This window comes from Sebastes fasciatus, chromosome 15, assembly GCF_043250625.1.
Source record: "Sebastes fasciatus isolate fSebFas1 chromosome 15, fSebFas1.pri, whole genome shotgun sequence".
Lineage (NCBI taxonomy): Eukaryota > Metazoa > Chordata > Actinopteri > Perciformes > Sebastidae > Sebastes > Sebastes fasciatus.
Genome location: NC_133809.1, coordinates 25,039,271 through 25,065,296, shown reverse-complemented (window position 1 = coordinate 25,065,296; position 26,026 = coordinate 25,039,271). Strand labels below are relative to the sequence as shown.

Sequence of the window (26,026 nt, the reverse complement as noted above, 5' to 3'; positions counted from 1 at the left end):
TGACATGTCTGCTGTGAAAAAAGGTCTGTTGTCACTGCATTGCAGGACACATTTCTATGAAAGGTATATTATCTGCTAATTAGCCTTACCATAATACAAATGCTACTAACACATATGGCATGAAGTACTAGTAGTAAATATTCTCCAAGTCAATATATATTATTTGTATTTCCATGGATTAGGCAAATCAACAGCTGAGTATTTGTTCTGAATTTAACAGGGATGATACTTCAAAACAAATTCTACAAAATCATATACAGTGTACAAGTCTTGTAATTAAAATCGCATATATGCAAATTTATTTTGTAAATGTTTTTCCACCTTCAAGTAAAAGTTCTGTAAATGTTTACACATCATAAGAGTTTGGTCAGGCAGTTAATTACATACCAATTGTGCTGTACAATCAAGGTTACAATAAATTAAAGTATATTTTGGAATACTTTGCAATTACATATTTAAACATTGCTGTACTGTACATGTCGTATGTACAGTATTATCATAGAAAACACTGATAACTTTCCAATTACATTCCAATGCTCTGTCACTCTCGGTGGCCTCTGATGAGTTTGCGGTTTACTCCTCCATGCACAACAAATTCGTGAAATATGGAGACACTGACAATTTGACACTCTTTATTCATCTATTAATAATCACTTTTTACAAAATTCACATGGGTGTCATCTCTTTCTGGCTGTGAAAGAAGCCAGTCAGTCCATTTCATTCACCTCTCTGCGACTGCTGGGATGAGTCACAGGCAGCTTACTTCGGCAAAATACAAGCAGCTACTATGAGCCGCTTCTTTCAAGCTGAGGCCACATGTAACAAAATCAAAAGCATTGTTCGCTTGCTTGCTGTTTGAAATAATAGCTTTGTTGATGAAGGAGAAGTCTTACAAATCCCACAGGGAAGCCGGTGAAATCCAGTTATGCAACTTTAAATCATATTAAAGAAACTGTCTCATTTGTAGTGATATCCAGGGTAACAAAAACGCAGATGCTAAAATTTGTCTATTTGCTAAATGATGGTGACAGTAGCGAGAGCGTTGGTATAATAAAATATATTTTATTAGGCCTAAAAGGTGTATTTCTTCCCTGATAGTCTGATCTTTTAGATTTCTCTTTCTGTGCCATCGGGATGAAATGTTGACTGATGCCAATGTGTAAATCACTCCATTCTCTGCCACATGCACACATTTCAACATAAGTGCCTTTAAAAAACTTTTCTGGCATTGTCAAGCAAACAAGCAGCTGTTTCTGGTTCACGTGGAAACATCCCCCCCGTCACAAACACAGACGTACAGATTAAGCTGCCGTGATCCTGCCTGTGAAATTACACAACAGAACATAACCGCTGTCACTGCGACTCCACAACAACAGGAACTACTTCACAGGGACTATAGCTGGATGATGATAGGGCAGAGCGAGAGTAACAGAAAGAAGAAAAAAAAAGGCAGAGGAAAGAGAGAGGAAAGAGAGGGGAGAGCAGACAGACAGGAACAAAGTGGCTCATGGTTTCCCCCTTCATCAAATACATCCTCCTGTTTAATATGTAGATGTTACAGAAAAATTGAACCGCCCAACCATCCATCTACCGCTGAGTTAAACTTTTAGAAAACCCGTCATGTCACAGCTCAAGTGGAAAACCTGGTCAAATGGCGTCCTCGGGCGAGGGTGTGTGCTCCTCTGGCGACCGGCTGTGTGGTGGGAAGGGGAGGGACTGCTGAGGAGGACCCATGTGACGATGTGGGTGGCCGTCGGGCAGAAGGTGCCGCATGGGAGGACCGTAGTGAGGAGGAAGAGAAGGTCCGCCGGAAGGGAAACGAGGAGGGAACATCATCCCTGGAGGTGGAGGGTTCCACACTGGAGAAAGAGGAAATGGAAAGCGAGCGTTAGGTTAAAGGTACAGTGGCGACATCTAGGAGTGAGGTTGCAGATTGCAACCAACCGAGTAACCCTCCGCTCACTCCTTTCTTGCAAAACAGGGCTACTGCAGAAACATGGCGGAGCAACATGGCGGACTTTGTGAAGAGGACCAGCTCCCTCTGCAGATATGAAGGACTCATTCTAAGCTAATGAAAACACAACAATTCTTAGTTTCAGGTGATTATACACTAATGAAAACATAGTTATGAATATTTCATTACACGGCTTTGTTGAAAACTCAATCCTGATTGGTCGATTATGGCATTCTACGGTCTGTTATTTTTTTTATAGCAGACCACTGCTATGCATAACAGACCGTTGCTATGGACGCAGCTCTGATGTCGGACTCTGGAGGACCGTTTTTGTGTCAAATTATTGATTTCTTAAGTAAGTAGCTGTGTGATAAGTGGGATAATGTACAGCTAGCGGGTCATTGTTGCGAAATAAACCCCGACAGGGCGATGCAGGGCCCCAACGCGGAGCATCGGCTCGCTGTACATTAACCCTTACATATTCCATTTCTGCTAATAGATCCCCCGAAATGTTACACACTGTTCCTTTAACTCTGATGACATTTAGAGATAATATGGTGCTTAAAAGTTGTGAAGATAGATGTGACTGCTTACTGGGCATCATGGGAGGGCCGCCAGGTCCCCTGGGACCGTAGAAATCAGGAGGTGGTGGTCCATAGGGGGCTCTACGAGGAAAGGGACCGTCCATGGGGCCCATTGGGCCCATCGGGGGTCCGCCCCCCATCCTTGGATCACTTTCAGGGGGAGTCCTTCGATCACCAGGTCCAGACTGGTGACACAGAAAGGTTACAGAGGCTGGACCACAGATCTAAAACACACACATGCTACTCAAACACACACAAATACATCACTTACCTCTCTGAGGTCCTGTTCACCGGGCCCAAGGTTGTTTTCTCTATATGAGCCATCTGCATTGAAATGAATGAACGAATGGAGTAAAAGAGCAATCCTGAACTAGATGGTCCATGTGTGTGTTTTTTGTTGTTTGTGTGTTGCATTCCAACACGTCTAGATATTCACAAAAGTTTGCATTCTGCTTTCCATATGTTCACCTATTTACAGTCCAGAGTTAAAGATAGCGAGACAGTATAGATGAGAACATGACAAGCAGCTATACAGACTCACCCGCCATGTCTGCAGGGTGAGGGGGTCCCGGGGGGAGACCCCTAGGATGGAGAGGGCCGGGTGGGAGGGAGCCAGGAGGCAAGTGGCCCAGAGGTCCAGGAGGAGGTCTCCTGTACATCGGACCTCCTGGTTCTGGGAACATGTAGCCTAAGAGACAGACACACAGTGAGAGAGAAAGACATGTCTCAATATTATACCAACAGCTCTCTATTTTCAAAGCTGCTGTAAATCAGCTCTAATCCGTAGCGTCATGTTGATATTTCTGGCGGTTGCTTTCCCTCTCAGGATCATGTGATAAATGATCTGATGTAAACACTTTTATCACAGAGCTTCAGAGACGACTGTAGCTTCCAGTGTCAAAACTCAAAATGCATTAAACACAATACACATTCACTGTCAACATGCATTTTAACATGCACATGCACACTTTTGCTGTTGACTTTCCAAACACAGGTGCAACTAATAACCTTAACAATGGATGGCTGCATTCCATTTTAATTCATGTTATGAGCTACACCTGTGCATTGACTGCTGTAATCCAAATTTGTTGCAGACACAACAACACGATGCCTTTAGAACAGACATGAAATACTGGGCCTGAACAAAATCCATGTGCACGTGGTGCCTCAGGCTGAATTTTTTACACATGTATGAATAATGTAATTATGAATGAATGTTTGATGACACAGAAGAAATCCAGCAGTGCCACATGCAAAATATCTCTCCATGAGCGTGAGGACATATATCAAAGAAATGTTCCTTGCTCAAGCCTGAAGACTGATTCTCACTTTGATATGCAGGAGCAGGAACAGAACACAGTACAATTGTATTTCATTCAGGTCACACTGAGTGTACAAGATGGGTTTTTTCCAACATCGCACCACAGTAAAATAAATGCGTGAGCGTCACCAGGCCTTTCTATAGCCACGTTTCCACCAGGTCAGTTCAGTTTGTTACACATTAGAACAGTTATTTTCACGTTTCCATGAGCAAAAGTTGTGGATAGAACCAATAGAACCACCCCATTCTTGGTACCACCTCGGTCGAGGTTCCAAGTGAGCCGAGTCGATACTAGAAGGTGGAGTTGAACCACTACAGACCACTGATTGGTCAGAGAGAATGGTCACTAGCGCGACATCCTGCACAAACCCCTCATTTTTAAATAGCCAAGCTACTGTCAATAGACACCGCAATTTTTAATTCACTCAACCTATATTTTTAAAAATGGCAGCTCGCAAAAGTACGCCATACACTATGTAAACTACACTGTTCAATTGACAAAGTGCAGATCCTCTGTTTGGTTGCCATTGAAATGACTCAGCGAGTGTCCCGTTGAAGATGGTGTCACGTCTAGGGATGGGTGCCAAGACCCGGTACTAAACGTGCCCCGGGCCAAATTTTTTCAAGACCGTAGTCAGACCGACGTTAACGGTTCTGCTATCGGTATTGGAAAAATGAATAAAAATGATTTCCTATTCATTTAGGCTACATAAATGTTGTCTTGCACCTATGTTTTCTAATTTGTAATAAGATTAAAACATTTGTCAATTATGCATTTTCCAATCCAGAGGAGAGATCTCTCTCTCAGCCTGTCATCTGTGTGCGTCTCTCTTCCACACACACAGACACACAGAGACCGGAGATCCTGCTCTTAGCCACAATGGTGGAGAGAACAAAACGGTCCTAAGTGTGCTCATACTTAGACTTAGACAATGCTCGTTGCCAAATGTGCAACACGTCTTTTGCTTGTAAGGGCGGAAACACGAGAAATCTATCAAAACATCCAGCAAAAGTGTATCAGATACAGGTGGAGAAATGCACCGTTTTGGACAGACTAGCTCGTAGTTCATCCCTCGTTGCTCCATCCACCATCATCACATTATCGTTTACAATAGTGATCTATTGTGTTTCTTTTACTATAAATGATTTTTTCTTTTATTTATTTTACATTTTAATGATCACATTATAGATGTTTTCTTCAAAACAATGCTGTTGCAGTTGCTGTTAATTTACATACAGTATATATGACAAAATAAAGCAATGTTAATTCTGTTATGAATTTGTTCAATTTGTTCTCTTAAAAACAACAAAAAGAACCGTTAAAGTACCAGATTGATAAGCAGTAACGGTAAGAGTACCGTTAAAATGTTAACAATACCCATCCCTAGTCACAGCAGTTTCACGCGCAGTCGCTACAACGATCAGCTGAGAATCCCGCCTACACTGAGGGGGTACCATCTGCAGTGGAAACACGGCTAGAGAAAAGCACCTGGTACCAAAAGTGAGTCAAGTCGAGCAGAGGCGTACTACTACAGGTTGACGACCCACCGGACATTACTGATTCACTTTCTCTTTGTCTCTCTCGTACACACACCTGGATGTCCTAGGGGCCCGGGCGGCCCGGGCGGTCCTGGTGGAGGGCCCCTGCGATCTCTCTCCCATGTTGGAGAGATTGAGCCACTGTCTGAATGAGGACCTCCACTCCGCTCCAGCTCTCCTTGGCCACCTGGGGGCTCCATTGGACCACGAGACACTGTGGAGGAAAGGACCGGAGGAAAGAGACAGACAGTAAGAGAGAAAAGGAGGGAAGGAGAGATAATTGAAGATGTTGATGAGCGTGAGAGAGAGAGAGAGAGAGAGAGAGAGAAGGGGAAAGAGGGAAGGGAAGAAGCAGAACCAGGATCGGCCACAGACAAAAATCAGACAACTAGGCCAGAATGAGTGTGACTGCAAGCCGGAGACAAAGAGAAAGTGACATGTCAATCAGAATGGACTGATGAGATTGAAGACATCACACTATTTTTCCCCATTAACTTTTCAGAGTGCTAACAGCATGCTAGCATACAGACCATGCTACTGCACATGTTTAAGCATCTGCAGTTGATCATACTACAGCCAGCTGGCCATCCCCAACATGCTGCAAGTGTTTTTTGTGATGAGAGTGTGAAACTGAATTACAAATGTTCTATATGAAAGTTTTGTAATTCAAATCTGCAAAACCTAGTGATACATGAAAATGGGTTATGAATCATAACAGAGGACACGGCTGTACTAAAGATAACTCAACACGCAACTACAACACTAGAAGATATTAGGAGTGTCCTGAAAGTATATGAATGAAAAGGAGGAAAACTATATTATAGGGCTGCTACTAATGATTATTTTCGCTGTCGATTAATCTGTTGATTACTTTCTTGATTAATCCATTAGTTGTTTGGTCTATAAAATGTCAGAAAATGGTGAAAAATGTAGATCAATGTTTCCCAAAGCCCGAGATGACGTCCTCAAATGTCTCGTTTTGTTCACAACTCAAATATATTCAGTTTACTGTCATAAATGAGTAAAGAAACCAGAAAATATACATTTTTAAGAAGCTGGAATCAGAGAATTTTTACTTTTCTTTCTTTAAAAATGACTCAAACCTATTAATCAGTTATCAGAATTGTTGGCGATTAATTTAATAGTTGACATTAATCGATTAATTGTTGCAGCTCTACTATATTTATGTTTGTAGTGGTTGCGTTTGTGCATAATTCTAGGGGGTCTTATATGGATCGGTGTGCAGCTGCAGCTGTCTCTATATATGTGGCTTTCTGTGTGTGTGTGTGTGTGTGTGTGTGTGTGTGTGTGTGTGTGTGTGTGTGTGTGTGTGTGTGTGTGTGTGTGTACCTCTAGGAGACAGTCTAGCAGGTGGTCCATCCATTAATGTAGGAGGAGACAGAAAGGCTCTGGTTTCAGATGCAGGTCGACCCAGAGGAGATGGACCGTATGGTGACCTTTCAGCTGGAGGTGAAGGACAGTTTGGTGAGTGCAAAGTCAAGGGAATCTGTGGCCTACTGCTTCCAGGCTTGGGTCTATTAACCACAGAATTTGATGAAGGCTCAATAACCCATGTTTTGGTTTATATGTGTGTACTAACCTCTGAAAGGCAGTGGTCTAGCCAGACAGTCCAAGGCGTAGGGATCTTTGTCCAGGGCGTCTAGTTTAAACTGCGTGTCTGTCAGCCTGTAAACAAACACAACTGGAGTCAACATAATGACAAACAGTTTCTGGACCTGACTATGTAATGTATACATAAAGTATATAAAAAAACAACAGATGATAATATCTAAAACATTTCTATGGAATTCAGAATACAGTATATTTTTTGAAATTGTACCACAGTTGGATTTGTGAGCCACGAAGATAAATAGGTTCTGAGTGCTCTTAAAAATGAGTACAACTTAAACGGATGGTTCGGATTTTTTGAAGTGGGGTTGAATGAGGTACTTATCCATAGTCAGTGTATTACCTACAGTAGATGGCGGCCGGCATGCACCCAGCTTGGAGAAACAGACAGGAGTACAGGAACAGAAGCAAAGCAATGTTGACGGGGGCAGCATCAAAACGAATTTTAGCCAACTAAAAGAAAGGGCCACCGAAAAAACAATCTATATCAGTTTGAGTGTACGTTATATTCGGAATATTTTGACAGCCCTTTCCGACGGGGAACTGAAGCTGTTACATCCATCTATGCTCTCTTCAAAGCCACCAGACTCCATTGACAAAAACAGTAATTTTACCTCGAGGGAACACAGGCGTTGCTGTTCTACTGCTGTTTTGATCGGTTAGCTTGTTTGTGTTATTGTGTGACTTTGGTGTTTTAAAGGGCTTATTCGGATTCCCCAAAGTCACACAATAACATAAACAAGCTAATCGATCGATGCAGCGGTAGACCAGCAACTTGTCTGTGCTCTGCAAAGTAAAATTACTGTTTTTGTCAAAGGAGTCTGGTGGCTTTGAAGAGAGCATAACAGCTTCAGTTCCCTGTTGGAAAGGGCTGTCTGACGGCAAGGTAAAGCAGTGAAAATGTTCTTAATATATAGTACACTTAAACTGATATTGATTTTTTAGGTGTCTAAAATAAGATTTGCTGCTGCCCCTGTCCACTGCAGTACATTGCTTTGCTTCCGTGTCGGTAATGCCTGTCTGCTTCTCCAAACTGGGGTGTTGACTGTCAACCACTGTATGTATTACACTGACTATGCATAAGAACCTAATAAAACTTTAAAATATCCAAACTATCTCTTTGACCTTTTGTTAATTTAAGTTCAGTTACTGTATGCTTACTTCTGTCTGAAGAGGGCGTTCTCTCTCCTGATGTCTGCTAGGTCTCTTTCTGCTGCTCGGGCTGCCAGCTGAAAAATGAAGCCACGATCAGTAATATGACATGACATATGCACATAGATACAGATACAGTCAAGATCAGTGTACACTGTTAAGATAAATCATTTGAATACAGCACTCCAGTCCCAGATCTAACGTCAGAGTAGCTGCGTCAGTGTGCTGCAGTGACAGGAAAATAGGAGCAAACCATCACAGCCACACTGACTGACATCTGTTTGGCTGTAAAAAAAAAAAAAAAAAAAAGTACTCTTAATATTTTTTGCATGTTTTTGAGGTGTTTTACTAACCCAATTATTGTGTGCCTTCTTCTCGTGTGCAGATATTTGAGTCTGGTAAGACTGTTTGGTTTTCTCCAGCTCTTCCTCCATCTCTCCTGCTCGTTGTCTGAGGAAAAAAGTGATGTACAGGTGAGTCTCTACAGGTGTGTCAGTGCACGGGAGGCTCACAAATGTCCCCTGCATATTGCATACTGTCATAATGTGTTTGGTGATACTTTGAGGGAGCAGCTTACCTATAGTTGCTGAGTTCTTCCATGGCCAACGCGATGTTTTTGTCTGCTTTATTTAACTTCTCTTCTTTCTGCATGCGCTCCTTCTCCTCCACTGTCAGCAGCCTGCGAACGCACACGTTCATCAACATCCTGTACAACTACTATAACTTGCATTTGCTCTTCCAACATTTATCCTTGTGTCTATACCTGTGTAGTTTGAGCTCATTCTCCTGGTACATTTCTGTCATAATGTGGAGTTTCTGTTGTAATCTTTGGACCTGTACGCGTCAAGAAGAGAAATTTATCCAAAAGAAAATTAATGTGGAACAACAATATAATAAAATATCACCATTAATACATGGTTGAGGGCAGCTACCTGATCTGCGTACTGCTCAGTGTCCGACTGCAGAGATACTTTCTCATTATCCATCTCCTTAATGCTCACTAGAGGGGAAAACAAACACACAGTTACATCAGTGACATGTCTAGTCTCTAAACTGATAGAATTGAGTTTTAATTATAACTTTGTGCAATTAGATTGTTTCTATATCAGACAACTTAATGACAACCTCAGTGCACAGTTGACTCACCTTGCAGGTCTTCTTTAGCTTTGACTTCATCGTTCAGTTTTGCGAATAATCTATCCTTGTCTTCATCTACTGATTTGAGGTCTGCATTCAGCTGCAAACAAATACAAACTCAACATATTAGCAGGCTTTCAGTAAAGTTTAAAGAGGTGTTTAATATGAATGAGGTTTTTAGCTCTCCAGAGAGTTTCCAAACATTTCAATATCATTAAAGAGGACCAATTATTTATTTTATTTTCAGGTGCATACTTGAATTTTGGGTTTCTAGTAGAACATGTTTACATGCTTTAATGTTCAAAAAACACTTTACTTTTCTTCTACTGGCTATGCTGCAGCACCTCTTTTCACCCTCTGTCTGAAACGCTCTGTTTGAGCTCCTGCCCCCTCTCCCGAAAAGCCCAGTTCGCTCTGATTGGTCAGCTGGCCCACTCTGTTGTGATTGGTCAACCGAACCAAACTCTTCTGACTCCACTCCAGCTCCGCTCTAACTAGCTTTGTTTGAGGGCGTGCCAAGTTAGCCGCTAGGCAGATATTATGCAAATGTGTTACTTGGTGACATCACCACGTTACGGAAGAAAAGGCGGGACTTGAAGCGAGGCGTTTCAGGCAGTTCAGGAGCAGTGTTTCTGTGGGGGAGAGGAACTCCCTTTGCCGTGGACTTTGTAACTTTGCAGACCTTTTACATGCATAAAAAATTATATAAAACACTACAGGAAAGGGGAGAAGCATAAAAGCCTAATAGGTCCTCTTTAACAATGAATGCCTGTGTCCATTTTAGTGAAATACCTTAGCAGCATAGATAAGTTTCTGGACTTTCTGAAGATGGCCTTGTGTGTCCATGATGTCTCCTCTTCCATTCGCCTCTCCTCTCCCTGCTGTACCATTAGACGTCTCCTTCTCTCCTCCTTCCTCACCTCCCTCCTCCTCCAGGTCTGAATCCCAAGCTTTCATCCTCAGCAGTCGGTCTGTCAAGGACTGGAAGAATACACATCATTTAGTGTCAAACTCATTTCTAACAACACTAAGGCCGGGTTGCACAAACAAGAATTTAATCTAAGATTAGTTCTAATCAGCAAAACTAGGTTTAAAATGAGTAAATCCAGATTTAAAATTAAGCAGAGCTCTGTTGCTCTGTTTAGTAAATCCAAGTTTATTGATGTAAACCAAAATTAAATTGTGTATAAGGAGATGCTTGCTTATCAAAAATAAATAAACAAATAAATAAAATTGTGTGCTGTCAGGACTTAGTAATTAGGCTATAAAAAAGGGGTGATTGCATTTTGGCTGCTCTACTCCTTAACAAAACGTTACATTGTTCGCTAGCTAGCTAAAACGTTATGCATGATGACTCAGCAGAGAAGCTCTAATTTCTCCTCCTTTGAGAAAAACTTGTTGGCCGAATTAATGGAGCAATATGGCAAAAATAATAGAGGAAACAACAGACAACAGCCCAGAAACAAAAAGACTGCCTGGCAGCAACTGGCAGACTGTTTTAATAGATCAACTGGAGTGAAGAAAGAAGAGACGTTGCTGCTCAACTTGAATCTTTTTGGAAAACATAAAATCAAAAGGCAAAAAAGGATGCAGCAAGTGTAAGACAGGAGTTATCCATCAAAGGAAAATCTCATATAAATCAATTGGGGTGATTCTGTCCTTAACTTTCTCTGAGGAACTTGATTATTTTGCTCAATCCATCTCAAAAAGCAGCCACTAAACCTCTTCAAGTGTAAGTTTAAAGTTAATACTGGATCAAATTTTTGAATTGGAGTTTAAAGTTTTGATGCAACAAAATTTAATTGAATCTAGCTGTAGAGTAAAAACTAAGCTGACATTAAAATAGAGGTTTAAATGTAATCTTTCTTATTTGAAGTTAGTTTTTAAACATGATTATATGATCATTAAAGTTATACCATGATTTAATTGTGTCTGAAAATGAATCCTTATTGGTGCATCCCAGCCCAAGTAATGTAACTGAATCCATTAACTTATGATAATCTTTTACATCAGTTTGCAGTCTTCTTCTGCGTTGGTTCTCGAGATTTTTCATGAATTGAAACATAGTTTTTAATAGACAATTCAAGGTATGTTATACAGTAACTAGCTACAATATACTACAATTAATGCTAGAATTAACCATACCGTTATACGCTCATCCTTGTTGGCCACATCCTGCAGCATCCCGCTGTGGGAGATTTCACACCGGCTCATCTCCGCCTCCAACTCACTCACTCTTTCTGCCCATCCCTCCACCTGCTGCCTCAACTACAGAGAGAAGGAGACAGAACAAGGGTGGGTGGGACAGAGATACAAAATATACCAAGAACAGATCAGATTTTGTTTTATCATTTTTGTACATAGGTTGTAAAGAGTTTACTTAGAAAACCATGAATCTAGTACAGTATGTGATTGGATGGACTGAGTGGAACAAACTGGCTAAGTAGTACTTTAAAACTTCCATTTCAACCATACAAGAGCAAAACCACCTCACTTACTACCATGTATAGTAATTGAAGGTGTGTGTACAGCATCCTACCTGAGCGTTGCTCTCCTGCAGCAGTGCGTTCTCCTCTCCAGCTGTTTCCAGATTCCTCTGTAGTCTGTCACAGTTCATATTGTACACTTTCAGGGTGGTTTGTGCCTAGAAACAATAGAGGCAGTGATCATGGAGGGACAGAGCAGAGGAGGGAAAGATGAAGCAGCAAATAGGAGAGGACAGGAATTTAAAAGTGCAGAGATGAAAGGTTAGGTAATGGTACCTGCTCTTCCTGTGACTGGAGGTCTTTGGTTTCTTCTTCAAATGTTTTCATGCTTTCTTCTAGCCCCACTATCTGGAAGGATAACCAAAAAAAAGAATCCACTCTATCAATATCAAACGAATGCAATGGATTCCCATTCCTATTCAAATGCCATTCTTGTAGATGTTACACAGTTAACTAGACTTCAACAGTTTGGTATTGTTGATAGTAGTGTGTGTGTGCTCCTACCCTGTTTTCCTGCTCTGTCCTGTATTCTCTCTGCTGGTCAAGTTGATCCTTCAGTTGTTCCAAATCCCTATCCATCTCTCTTTTGGCATGTCCCAACTGTCTGGCTTTGACCTGAAGGAGCAAGAAAACAACATGTGGTCAAGTGAGAGCAAAAGAGTGAGAGAGTGTGGAGTGAACATGAAGAGTCAGGTCACAGTGTCAAAATGTGACTTTTCCAAATTTGGTGAGGCAGTTTAATTTTTTTAATTAAAAAAAATGTAATTTAAACCACTGTCATGGTGACGTTTACGGCCGCAGCAGGTTGCTGTTTTCAGCAAAATAGCGCCAAAAAACTCCACTGTTCACCACCTGCTCAGCATCAAACAGCAGAAGGATACAGTTTGAGACTAGCTGTTGAACATAGTGGAGCATTTAGCAGCTAAAGAGACAGATATTTCCCTCAGGAGTTGATGGAGGTCAAAAACACACCATTTCATTAGCAAGGTGGTTGCCAAAAACACAACTAAAAAAAAAGATAATATTGCTCCTTAACTGCTGGATGTGTAAATAAGCAACTGTTATATAAACTTGGACAGGTGATGATATGTCAATGTTGTGTTCACAACTGGTTTCCACTGTGGCAAAAAAAAATTATTGCAGGTTTAACTTAAATTACACCATCTGGCCAACTGTGGAAAAGGCACACACAATAAAATACCTTTTGTTGGGATGACTAAATGACTGAAGTTACATCTTATGAACAGCAACAGACTTTTTTTTAGCAAAACACTATGCAGAAGTCTGTAGTTTAACAGTCTGGCATTGGTTTCCTAGTAGTTCAACATTTCTTAATCTCCCTTTAATAATTTTTTTTCCCCCTCTGCCTTACCTCCAGTTGTTCTGTCTTTTGAGTTTGGGCCAAGACACCACTGTCCCTCAGCGAGTTCTCCAGGTCATCATGCTGCAAATGAACCATAATGAGGAAATCAAGTTTATATGAGTAAATATGGGCATGGTAGCCATGACAAAAATACAATTAATCATGATTTCAACTTATGTTCATAATTGTCTGCAATGATTTTGCAATGAGAAACTGTCTGCTTCTTGGTTGCGCCCCAGACAACATGCGTATGACTCTCCATCTTCCAATACAGATGTTTTACACGCCATGGAAATCAACAAATATTATATAAATTTGGCCTCAGTTGAAAAACAGTGTTGTGTGTCTGACAGGCTCTGCCACCAGTCAGTCAGCAGTACAAACCTCTTGTTGACATTTGCTGAGAGTCTCAAGAACTTTACACTTCTCATCCAGCAGCTGCGCAACCTGCTCAGCCATCCACCGCTCTTTACCTGAAAACAGGGAATACAAAGTTTATAAACACATTCAAATTATTTGTTCAGTTATTTCTAACATATTTCTGCTTAATGGGTTAATATGCAGTGGTCAGAGAGAGGTTAAATTGGCAGTGATTAGTGATGTATTAGATTTATTTCTGCCAAGTCATAGAAGTGGGATATTAAGGATTAGTGAGAACTTACTGCTATACATTCTGCTTTTGACCTGTGAAGAAATAAAAAGAAAACAACAATGAACAAATAATAAAGGGATATATCGGTTGATAAATGTGTTGATTGCCAAACGAACAAGTGTGGTCTCTTTGTGTCTATGTTTAAACCAAATTCATATATTGCATATAAAATCTTTGTGTTGTTGATGTGTATAATATACACGGCTGTGTACTCACAGAGCTATAACATCTACAGGTGAACAACAGCATCGTCACGAGCCCCACCACACTGGAGAAGATGACCGGTTCCCATGGCACACCGTACAGGTCCGGCCCGGGTCTGATGTCATCCGGCAGTGACGACACAACCTGAACCAAGAGGAGAGATCTGTTTATTCTAGGATCTGGTTGTAATGAATGGGCTCCTTGTAAGACGGGGAACAATATTTGGTTCCCTCTATTTGACTTAATGGATTGTACACATACACAATGGTACACTGTTGTGGACATAAGGATCAGCTTCTAAGTGCTGCATGCAGGGTCTGAAATTAAGTTTCTTCCTCGCCTGCCACTGTGGCAGGTCACTGAAAATTTCTACCAGGCACTCAATTTACATTAGAGATGGTTTCATGCAGCCTGGCAGTCAAGAGACCCACAATACAGCTGTTTGCATCAGTAGGTAGGGCTTCTTACAATTGTAAAAGGAGTCAAACAACAGGCTTATTTCATCTTTAAGTAGTTTTACTGTTCTTACAATTAACCACTGAATGTATGTCATATTAGCTGACATTGTAAGTAGTAAGCCTTGACTACTCAGCCTTAACAGTTTACTACACAGCTAGTTAGATAGTAACTTATAGAGAGCAGTAACATAGTTATCTGCTACATGGAAAATAAAAAAAACTACCATATATTAGGTAAAATATCACAAACAGCAGAAAAGCATAACTAGGTAACTCTGTGGAGAATTACAAACACGTCTGAAAAGCGACTTAAAGTCTCCATGTAGACCTGACAGCTGGTTAACAGGACTCACAGCACACACAAGCAGTCAAACATGAGCTGTACACAATCAAGAGATGCCCTCAGCGACAGTACTGAGCTGTTTACGACAGCTTGACAACCCGTTGTTACTTTAGGTCAGCTGGTTGTCGGCTAGTGAGGAGATGCTAACGAGACCTGCCACATAACGTACATCCTTCACTCTCTCCACGGCGATACTGTAGTAAACCGCGGCCGTCGTCTGGAAGTCCACCGCTTTGCTGGCCAAGGGGTCGCTTGCCGTGTGTTCCTCCATTTGGTTGTTATTTTAGTGATATCTGTCATTTAATAAACTGACATTAGGAGCTAGAAACTGAAGCTAGCGGCGACTTCACATCCTCTTCACAACACCGACGCTCAGGAGTGGACCACCACGTCACGTTGCACGTCGTAGGAGTGGCAGGATGTTGGATTATCTCTTCAAACTCTTCGTCAAGATTCTACTAGACTAATATTGCTTCGGAATATGATAAAACAATTAATAGTATTATATATCTGAAGAATTAATTAGTACGTATACATTTATTTGAGCACTCAGGTTCATGCAGATATGCGTACACCCCCGCCAGTGTACACAATGGTTCACTCGCAACGTCACCAATTGTAAAATGCCACACTGGCACATCGGAGCACTTTTAAAGTGACACCAAAAAGAAACAGGTGTCACTAAAGTAAACGCAGAAATCTCAATGTCGTCTTTAATAATCTCCTGAATAACTAACACGATTATTTAAAATGTACACGTACTGTTTTTAAACAAAAGCCTTCTTTCTCAAGCAGTTCACTACCATGTGTCAGCTGTGTTGAGTTATGGCAGCAGGGTAATAATAACCATAGGCTGTATAATAACAAGCTGGTCAAAGTAAGTAGGACATAGGTGAAGACTCCACTCAGTTACCAGTTGTTTCAAAAAGTAGCTTACTCACCGGGCTGGTTTCTTTTTCGTCCATTTAAAACCAAATTAATCACCAGCCTAGTTCTCTCAAACCATTAGATACAGTTTGCCTTTAGAGCAGGTGGGTTGCCAGCTGGCTCAACTTGTGTAATAGACCCACCAGCAGCACTCAGGGAGAATGTGAGTGATGGTGAAGGAGCCAAGCCAGCTTGACAGCTGAGACGTAGACGCCAAAGCTGAATGTCCAGAGGGACAGTCAGATCAACATGTCACAAGTTCAGTGTCTTAAAGGTCCCATATTATGCTCATTTTCAGGTTCATACTTGTATTTTGTGTTTCTACTAGAACATGTTTACATGCTGTAATGTTCAAAAAATCCTTTATTTACCTCAAACTGTCAGCCTGAATATGCCTGTATTTACTCTCTGTCTGAAACGCTCCGTTTTAGCGCATTTTGACGGAATTGCAACAGAATTGCGTTTCTAGGCAACAGCTTGGGTCCATGTATACTTCCTGTCAGCTGATGACATTCACATACACTGCAACAAGAATAAACTGGGACACATTTAGAATGTTTACGTTTAAAACTGTGTCAAGGGTCTAAATATTGTATATTTGTGACATCACGAATGGGCAGAAATCGTGGTTCGGTTGACCAATCAAAACAGAGTGGGCCAGCTGACCAATCAGAGCAGACAGGGCTTTTCGGGAGCTCAGGCAGAGCGTTTCAGACAGAGGGTGAAAAGAGGTGCTGCAGCACAGGCAGTATGAGAAAAATAAAGCGTTTTTTGAACATTAACGCAGCAGTAGGTAGAATTAGAGCAAATATGTTTAAAAAAAGTTATCTTTATAAAACGGTCACTATATCCTGACAGTAGTGCATGAGACAGATGCTCCTAATGGCATCTGCAAGACTTCACAGACCAGAGGAAAACAACCAATCAGAGCCGAGCTGGAGCCTTGCCGTCTCTGAGCAGCTGTCAATCACTCGCAAAGTCCGATCAAACTGTCAAACTAGACAGCGGTGATCAAATATGAATTAACATTCTGTTACTGTAATGTCTATTTCTCGCCTCAAATGTTTTCAGAAACATCTTGTAATGTACTGTTTAGCTGTAAAATGAGAAAGTGCTTGGTATTTCCTCAATTTATCTCAACGTTTCTGCCGGGTCACAAACTTTCTTCACATTTGATCATTGCTGCCTAGTTTGACCGTTTGACGGCATTCGCGAGTGATTGTCAGCTGCCTCCGTTGAATGGAAAGCCAATAGGAACGCTCTCTCTCTGAAATGACCTGTGATTGGCCAAAGTCTCCATCACAGATTTTTTAAAGCCTGTAAACAGAGCCATGAGGAGGTGCAGAAGTCTTTTCTCTCAGAACACTTGAATTACAATATGCTGAAAGGTTATTATGGAATTTTTGCCCAATGATGCCAAAAATATTCTGCCTACTGCACATTAAGGAACAAACCTGAAAGGTGACGCAGATCGAAGAAAAATTAGTTACAGCTGTGTAGTTGGATGTCATATTACAAATGAATTGCACTTATGACTTTGACCATTTTTTGTCCAATAATTGAACCAGTATTCAGCTTCCATGGAGATAGATCTCACCTGTACAGTAAGCCATATGAGGAGCTCTCTCACTGCATGAACATGAGTGGTCGACTCTTCAGCGATCTGATGTACAAAGTCCACAATCTGCTTCACCACCCCTGGAATTAGAGTCACAAACATAATGGAATTTAAAATGTTAGCTTTCCACCTTTATCACAATGATATATTATTAAAGTTCAACACAAAGCTTTTTATCTTTAATGTGTTAGTGTTAAACAAAAATGTAAATCATGTTGTGGCCATGCCATAATGTTCCATGTTGTGTGTCGCAGCAGGAATGAGGATGCAGCAGGCCGAGTAGCTCTCCTCCTCATATCTTATCGCTTAATATCTTTTGAATCATCTTGTAATCCTTCTTGATTATACTTCATACCTTCCGGTGGCCGTGGTGATCCTGGCTGAACGTGAGGATGGGATTCAGAGGACGCTCTCTCTTCTTCTTCACTTCTTTTTCCCTTCTTTCCTTTTCTCTCATCCTCAGTCAATCTGTCTTTCACTTTATCCTCCTCCATCCACTCATCTCTTGGAGTGTCGTTGCCTACAGAGGAATCTTCCTCAGTGTCCGTTCCCTGATCTTCGCCGTGAGTTGAACAGGATTCACCAACACAGCTGGCCTCAGCTGTATTGAACAGGGAAACATATGCACTCTGATTGAGATCAAGCAAAACCAAAATTTGAATATTAAATGAATGATCTATGAGGCCATGCAGACGTTGTGTTGCACTCTGAATGAGATCAAGTCAAACCAAAATGTGAATATTAAATGAATGATCTTTGAGGGCCATGCAGACGTTGTGTTGCTGGTGTCTGGTGGTGATTCACCTGTGTTTAACGTCTCTCTCACTCTTGCCAGCAGCATTTCTAGCTTCTGGAGTGCGATGAGCGCTCTGGTCTTGTCTTTGTCCTCCCGCGGTGCATCCGAGAGCTTCATGCTGGGAGCGACCAGCGTCTCCCTGTGATAAAGCAGAAGTCTTTCTATGTCCAACAATATTGACTTGTCATTATCGGGGTCGTGAGTCATAGTTTCTGAGCTTCCTAAAATGTAATCCAAAAACTGCAGCTTGTGTCGCCCGAAGAGCTCCGTCAAAACGGTCGTCTCGTCCGCGTTCATGTGGGCGAGGAGGTTCTTGTAGTGTTTGGTGAGGTGTTTTGGTTCCGAATGGGTCTGCGTTGGGGACGGAGATGATGTCTGGGTGTCTGTAAAGGAAGGCTGATGTTGTGACACGGTGACGGGAGAGTCTGTGTGCAAATCTTGCACATAAACCTGACTTGAATCAGTGGTTGAATCCAGTTCTTGCTCAGGAGGGAGAGAGGCCTGAGATGTCTCGCCTGTGTTGCAGTCCAAACTTTGGGCAGGTTCTGTGGGCGCCTCAGTTTCGGTGATGGGCGATCTGAAATAGCTAAAGGCGCTTTGGAAAAGGCCGAATGTTCCTCCACTTCCACTCTCTGCTCTCCCTTTATTGTCGCCACCAGACAGAAGAGTTTGCTCAGATATCACAGCCTGGCTTTCAACGGGGTCACTGGAGGAAACTGAATCCTCCATTCCTCCCTCTGTCCCTCCTTCATCCTTTTCTTCCTCCTGTATTTCATCCTCATCTCTCTCCATGCCTTCAACTGGTACTGTCTGACCCACTCCTGTCCTATCTGCTAACATTTGATCATTGTCAGCCACTGCATCTTGCTTTCCTGTCCCTTCATCTATTGAGCTCAACCTATCAGCAGAATCATTTCCCTCTCTGTCCCTCACAAGTCTTTCTTCGCCAGCTTGAGGACAGAGCTCGTTTGAACATTTATTAATGCTCCTCTCCTCCTCTTTGTTCCTCCTCTCACCCTCCACATTCTCCATCTCCTGCTTTTCCTCAACCTCCTGTTTCATTTCATCTTCCACCTCCTCCTGTTTATTGTTTTCTTCCATCTGTGGGTTTTCAGTCTGACTCTTTTGAGTCTGCGTGGACTTTTCAGAGGACACAGATTCTGAGCTGCTCTCATCTTGTGTCTCTATCTCGTTGCTCTCTGACTCTGGACTGTCAGTGTCTTTCTGAGATAAAGAGTGGAGGCTGTTTTCCTCTTTTAACTCTTCTATCTCCTGCTGCTTCTCCTCTTCCTTCAACTCCTTCACTTCCTCCTCTTTCTCCTCTTCCTTCAACTCCTTCACTTCCTCCTTTTTCTCCTCTTCCTTTAACTCCTTCACTTCCTCCTCTTTCTCCTCTTCCTTTAACTCCTTCACTTCCTCCTTTTTCTCCTCTTCCTTTAACTCCTTCACTTCCTCCTCTTTCTCCTCTTCCTTTAACTCCTTCACTTCCTCCTTTTTCTCCTCTTCCTTTAACTCCTTCACTTCCTCCTTTTTCTCCTCTTCCTTTAACTCCTTCACTTCCTCCTCTTTCTTCTCTTCCTTTAACTCTTCCTGCTGTTTCGCCCCCTCATTTATCTCCTCCATCTCCTCTTTTATCTCCTCTGCCTTTAACTCCTTCACTTCCTCCTGCTTCTCCTCTTCCTTTAACTCATCCTGCTGCTTCTTCTCCTCCTTTATCTCCTCCATCTCATCCTTTATCTCCTCTTCCTTTAACTCCTTCACTTCCTCCTGTTTCTCCTCTTCCTTTAACCCATCCTGCTGCTTCTTCTCCTCCTTTATCTCCTCCATCTCATCCTTTATCTCCTCTTCCTTTAACTGCTTCACTTCCTCCTGTGTCTCCTCTTCCTTTAACTCTTCCTGCTGTTTCATCCCCTCATTTACCTCCTCCATCTCCTCTTTTATCTCCTCTTCCTTTAACTTTTCCACATCCTCCTGTTTCCCCTCTTCCTTTAACTCCTCCACACCCTCCTGTTTCCCCTCTTCCTTTAACTCCTTGACTCCCTCCTGTTTCCCCTCCTTCTTTAATTCCTTCACTTCGTCCTGTTTGTCCTCTTCCTTTAACTCCTCCTGCTGTTTCGTCTCCTCCTTTACCCCCTCCATCTCATCCTTTATTTCCTCTTCCTTTAACTGCTTCACTTCCTCCTGTTTCTCCTCTTCCTTTAACTCTTCCTGCTGTTTCGTCCCCTCATTTACCTCCTCCATCTCCTCTTCTATCTCCTCTTCCTTTAACTTTTCCATCTCCTCCTCCTTTAACTCCTCCACACCCTCCTGTTTCCCATCTTCCTTTACCTCCTTCACTCCCTCCTGTTTCTCCTCCTTCTTTAATTCCTTCACTTCGTCCTTTATCTCCTCTTCCTTTAACTGCTTCACTTCCTCCTGTTTGTCCTCTTCCTTTAACTCTTCCTGCTGTTTCGTCTCCTCCTTTACGCCCTCCATCTCCTCTTTTATTTCCTCTTCCTTTAACTTTTCCATCTCCTCCTCCTTTAACTCCTCCACCCCCTCCTGTTGCCCCTCTTCCTTTATCTCCCTCATTTCCTGTTGTTTCTCCTGTTCCTTTAACTCTTCCATCTCCTCCTGCTTCTTCTCCTCCTTTAACTCCTGCACCTCCTCCTGTTTCCCCTCTTCCTTTATCACCCTCATTTGCTGCGGTTTCTCCTCTTCCATCTCCTCCTGTTTCTTCTCCTCTTTTAACTCCTCCACCTCCTGCTGTTTCCCCTCCTCTTTTAACTCTTCTATCTCCCCCTGCTTTTCCTCGTCCTTTGACTTCTCCACTTCCTCAGTCTGAGTCTCAGTTTCAGAGCCTATAGCTGACTTTAGACCACTTTCATTCACAATATATTTCCCAAACCCTGTTGTCTCAGTTTGGACGGGCTGGAGACTGATTTTGTCGCTATCTTTCTCAGTGTCTTTAACAGCTTCCGTTAGCTCGTGTACATCACCATCCTTTTGTGTGGCCTCCCGTTGAGACACGGTTGAGTCCTGATCTGCATTGTTTTCTGTCTGTGTTGTGCTCTCACTAGTGGAAAACGTTCTTCTGTCCTCCTCTGAGGCATTTTCAGACATAGTTTCAGTACTCCTGTTGGTAGAATGGAATACTCCAAACCCCTGAGAGCTGCCCTCCTCATGCTGTCCTAACTGTCCCTGATGTGTCTCTGTTTCTGTGTTATCGTCAATCATAGCTAGTGAATCGGAATGATCAACACTGGTTTCTACACTGTGAGCAGGTAAAGTGTCATCCTCATTGGAGATCGGTTCATTTCTCTCCACAGCTGTGCCCGATGACAACAAAGACTGACTCTTTCCACCGCTCTCTCCTGCTGAGTCTTCAGTCCGAGTCGTGGAAATTTCTGTTTCTGCATTATTCCCTTCACCTTCATGATCATCACTACTGGCACCAGTTGCAACAGATGTATCGGTGGATTCTTCTGTGTAATTGATCTGATTTAGGATCTGGGCACCTTCCTCAACCACGTCCTCGGTTTTGTCCACCTCAACCTCGCCTACATCCTCGTCCTCGGTTTTGTCCACCTCAACCTCGCCTACATCCACGTCCTCGGTTTTGTCCACCTCAACCTCGCCTACATCCACGTCCTCGGTTTTGTCCACCTCAACCTCGCCTACATCCACGTCCTCGGTTTTGTCCTCCTCAACCTCGCCTACATCCACGTCCTCGGTTTTGTCCTCCTTTACCTCGCCTACAGAACTTAAGTCAGGCCCTAAATTGTTGTCAAATTGTGTAAAAAAATCCTGATCCATGTCTCTTTCAGTTTTCATTTTGTCTTCTCCTGGCTCTCTGTTATTATCCTCACCTTCACCACCCTCTTTCTTGTGATCATCTGAAACATTATATTCCTCTTCCTCCTTACTGCTGTTGAGCATTGAAGACATTCCACCTACAGCCTGAGAAATATCTTTTAGATCGACCTTGGATGCTGCGTCTTCAGGTAAGACACTATCCTTGCTGCCGTCTGAAGTACCTATATCACTATTATTGCTGTCATCATTCTGATCTTTTGGAGTTTCATCCACCTTTGATTCATTGCTAGTTTCTGTCCTCACCTCTTCTGTCAGTGCTGGTTGAGATTGACCGGTATCCACATTCTCTGAACCTGTCGGTTCTTCTAAGGTTTTGTCCTCTACTGTCTCATTAAAACCACTTCCTGCACTCTCCTCAACTTCACTCTTGTCTTTCCCGAAGCCTAACATGTCCCCGATCCCCATATCCAACCAAGAACCAGACGCTGGCTGTCCTTCCTCCTCTTGGACTGTCTCCTTGGCCTCTCTTTCAGGGGTTGTCTCATGCCCCGACTCCTGATTGGTCAGGCCAAACCCCAGCGTGCTTGACAGTCCATTTCCTAGCCAATCCAATGTCCCCATCTCTTTCTTCTCCTCTTCATGTAATTGGCTGCCTTCTAGGTCCAGAGACATCCTCCTGCTCCTGAATGTCTCTGCTGGTTCTTCGTCATCTTCTCTCTCTTCATCTTGCCCTTTTTCTGCCGAATTATCTGTTTTTTTCTCCTCTCCATAGCCAAGCCACCCAGTCATGGTTGAAGCGTAAGACTCAGCAGTTTCTCCGTCTTCTTCTCTGCTTTTCACAGCATCATCAGGTTTTCCTTCTCCTCCAAACCCCAGCCATCCCGTCACTGAAGAAGCGACAGAAGCTTCGGCCTGCAACTCTTTCCTTTCATCTTTTTCCTCTCCTTCAGCCAAACTGCCAGCCTCTTCCTCTTTAGCTAGACCTAACCATCCTGTCACTGAAGAACCAAGCCAGGTAGAGGGGGCAGACCCACCTTGTTCGTTCGGAGCCGCGGAAGTCTCCCGTGGTTCCTCGAGAGCGTCACCAGCATTTTTGTTTTCGTCCTCTTCTGGGGTTGTGCCGTCAGCTTCCTGTGCTGAAACTGGAGATTCTGTAGAGGGATCTTCAGATGTTGAAGGACCTTCAGCGTTTGTGTCATCGGTGTATGGAGCGGTTTGGGTGGTTTCTGACCCCTGGTTCTGGATTTTCTGATCATCATCATCATCATCATCGTCCAGATGACTGGAGTCAATGGGGTAACCAGACTCATCCATACAGAAGAAATCAGATTTCTGAATGAAGAGAGGAAATGAGGAATAAGGCTTTTATTTTGTAGAGCTTCAACAACTACTAACTCTGGAGTAAATATCAGAGGTGTGGACTCGTCACACAGCTTGGACTCGAGTGAGACTCAGACTTCACAAAATCAAAAAGGACTTGCAACTCGACTTGGACTTTAACACCAATGACTCGTGACTTTGCTTGGACTTGAGCCTTTTGACTTGATAAATACTCCACAAATGAATTAATTTCCCTTCATTTCCTGAATCATTAACTTATTTAATTTAGTTAATTCCCCAGTCCCACTTTGTTTGAACCAATCAGACCGATCCAATCAAGTTGCAGGACAGAACCAGGAAGATCAATTGTTACTGAGTGCCAGTTGAAAAAAATTATACTAAGATAATTGTGTTTGCATACAAAAACTATGCGGTGATCAACAAATACATTACTTGCAGTATGCAAAACGTGCGGGTCGAAAATGACAGATGGAGACGCAAATGGCATTACATTTGGCGAAGAGCGCATTATGACCTATTTAAGACTCGAAACTCAAAGTTTAGGAGTTGGGACTTGACTCAGGACTAGAATATTGTGGAACTTGACTTGGGACTTGTCAGTCTTGGGACTTGACTTGAGATTTGACTCGGAACTGGCATGTCTTGACTTGGGACTTGTCAGTTTTGTGACTTGACTTGGACTAGCATGTCTTGACTTGGGACTCGTCAGTCTTGGGACTTGACTTGGGACTAGCATGTCTTGATTTGGGACTGGTCAGTCTTGGGACTTGACTTGGGACTTGTGAGTCTTGGGATTGACTTGGGACTTGAGTCTAAAGACTTGAGACTTACTTGTGACTTGCAAAACAATGACTTGGTCCCACCTCTGGTAAATACTATACCATATGACAGTGCACCAGTTTATTCTATTTATTTACAGTGCTATTTACCTGCTATAAGTTATTATGAAAGAGTGTGCTTTGTTGAAAGCCTCTAATCTGAAGAGCTACTGAAGTGAAAGCCTAGTTACCTGTGTTTCCACTGCTCTCTCCATCGTAGCATAAACCTGCTCCTCTTGCACTGCATCCTTTGGGAAATAGCCAAACTGTCTGTCAATCTGAAATCAAAAGGAAGCAGAGCAGCCATCATAGTTCTGTCTTTGGGGAAGAAAGGACGGAAAGAGCACACGACAATGAAGAAGATAAGAAGAATAGCTAAGTGACGCAAATGAAAAAAATCCTGATGTTGTTAACAGCTGTAATCCCATCAGAAAAGAGGCTATAAGTGTGAGCCTGATTTCCCCATAGCACACAAAGACATTGTACAAGAACTCAATAGAAATACAATATTTGACTGTAAAAAAGGCGACTCTTGATGCAGTGTGGATTTTGTATCACAGTGGTTATATCCGTTTTAACATTATACCAAATATCTGTATATGCTGTATATGTGAAGATATTTGTACACAAAAAACACACAATCACTTTAGCTCAATGTTGTTGACTGTTAATTCTGTTATTTCTAAATGTTAAATCGTTAGAGTTAACTATAATTGTGTACTCCATTATACTGACAATTTCCCACCTTCAGAACTACTGACAGTCTATCCAACTCATTCCTATGTTTCTACAGATTCCTAACAAAGGTTTGCATGTATTCAGATGTGCATTTGTGTTAAACACTCCACAGTAAAATAAATAACGTAGACATTTACATTGATTCAGTCTTTGCTTAAGCCAAAAGCCACTCAAAGCAGCAGCGGATTTTGCAGCGAAATTTGAATCACCAAGGTTCAGAAATCAATGTGAGGAACTGTGTCATGTGTATCATCATTTTAAGAAAATAATTTTCATCTTAATCAATAATGAAATGTTATGTTATGTTTATATACAGTAAGTAAAGTAGTGGTGATGTTGGGGTCAGCACATTAATATGTCAGTGTTTACGATTATTCACTCATTTGGTCTGTCATAGTACGTAATTAAATCATCATATAAATGAACCGGAGTGCTCTCACAGTAGTTTGTATTTATCAGGTACAGTGTTATCATGACTCAGCCAATCAGTGCTGAGAACCTAAACTATCTGTATTATAATCAAGACTAATCTCTTTAACCAAGAACCTGAGACGAGGGATTGTTTTGGGTTCATTACATTCTCTTTTAAAGAGAGAGAGACAGAGAACGAGATGGAGATATCACTCACACTGCCTGCCCAGAGGTCTTCCCTCTTCCCGGTCAGTTTGTGGTAAACCAAAATGGTGTTTCCACGTCTGAAGCTCAGGAAACGGCAGTCCTCACCATGGTGGTCCCTGACGGCCTGCACTCTGCTCATCAAGCCTATACACACACACAATGGCAAAGAGATAGGAATGGATGGATGGATTAAATGTATAAATGAAAACAGAACAATTATCATCACAAAGAAAGCTTTGAAAACAGACATAATTACATATAAAGTGTATGTATATCATGAACCAGAATGATATTCTAGCAGTTTAAAAACTTACTTTCACACTCAGGATCTCCACAGATCTTGTAGTCAGACAGCAATCCCAGATTTAATTGAGGTAGAATCCCCAAAACTATGCCTGCACCCCACAGGATTGTGTTAAAAGCCATTCTTGTTGTTTTAACAGGAGTGTGTTAAAGAGAGAAAATGTCCATGATAACTCCAAAATACCTCCGGCCAGTCGTGCTGGCATGTGGACATTGCCTCTAAAACTGTTGCTGTCATGAAAACAGAAAA

The 26,026-nt window shown here is 42.2% G+C and overlaps 1 protein-coding gene across 1 annotated transcript; it reads right to left on the bottom strand.

Moving 5' to 3' along the window:
• Positions 1–617: 617 nt before the first annotated feature.
• Positions 618–26,026, bottom strand: mia2 (MIA SH3 domain ER export factor 2). Its single transcript, XM_074661740.1, has 29 exons — positions 25,788–26,026; positions 25,484–25,617; positions 24,309–24,395; positions 18,172–23,290; positions 17,669–17,968; positions 17,347–17,447; positions 14,992–15,093; positions 14,034–14,165; positions 13,828–13,849; positions 13,550–13,638; positions 13,175–13,246; positions 12,307–12,417; positions 12,079–12,150; positions 11,856–11,960; positions 11,462–11,584; positions 10,109–10,297; positions 9,326–9,416; positions 9,112–9,179; positions 8,943–9,013; positions 8,757–8,858; positions 8,533–8,629; positions 8,189–8,256; positions 6,999–7,084; positions 6,749–6,862; positions 5,454–5,612; positions 3,080–3,226; positions 2,810–2,862; positions 2,549–2,723; positions 618–1,859 (listed from the first exon to the last, which is right to left on the bottom strand). The coding sequence occupies exons 1-29, from the start codon at positions 25,897–25,899 to the stop codon at positions 1,648–1,650; spliced, it is 8,313 nt and encodes a 2,770-aa protein (XP_074517841.1). The 5' UTR covers positions 25,900–26,026; the 3' UTR covers positions 618–1,647.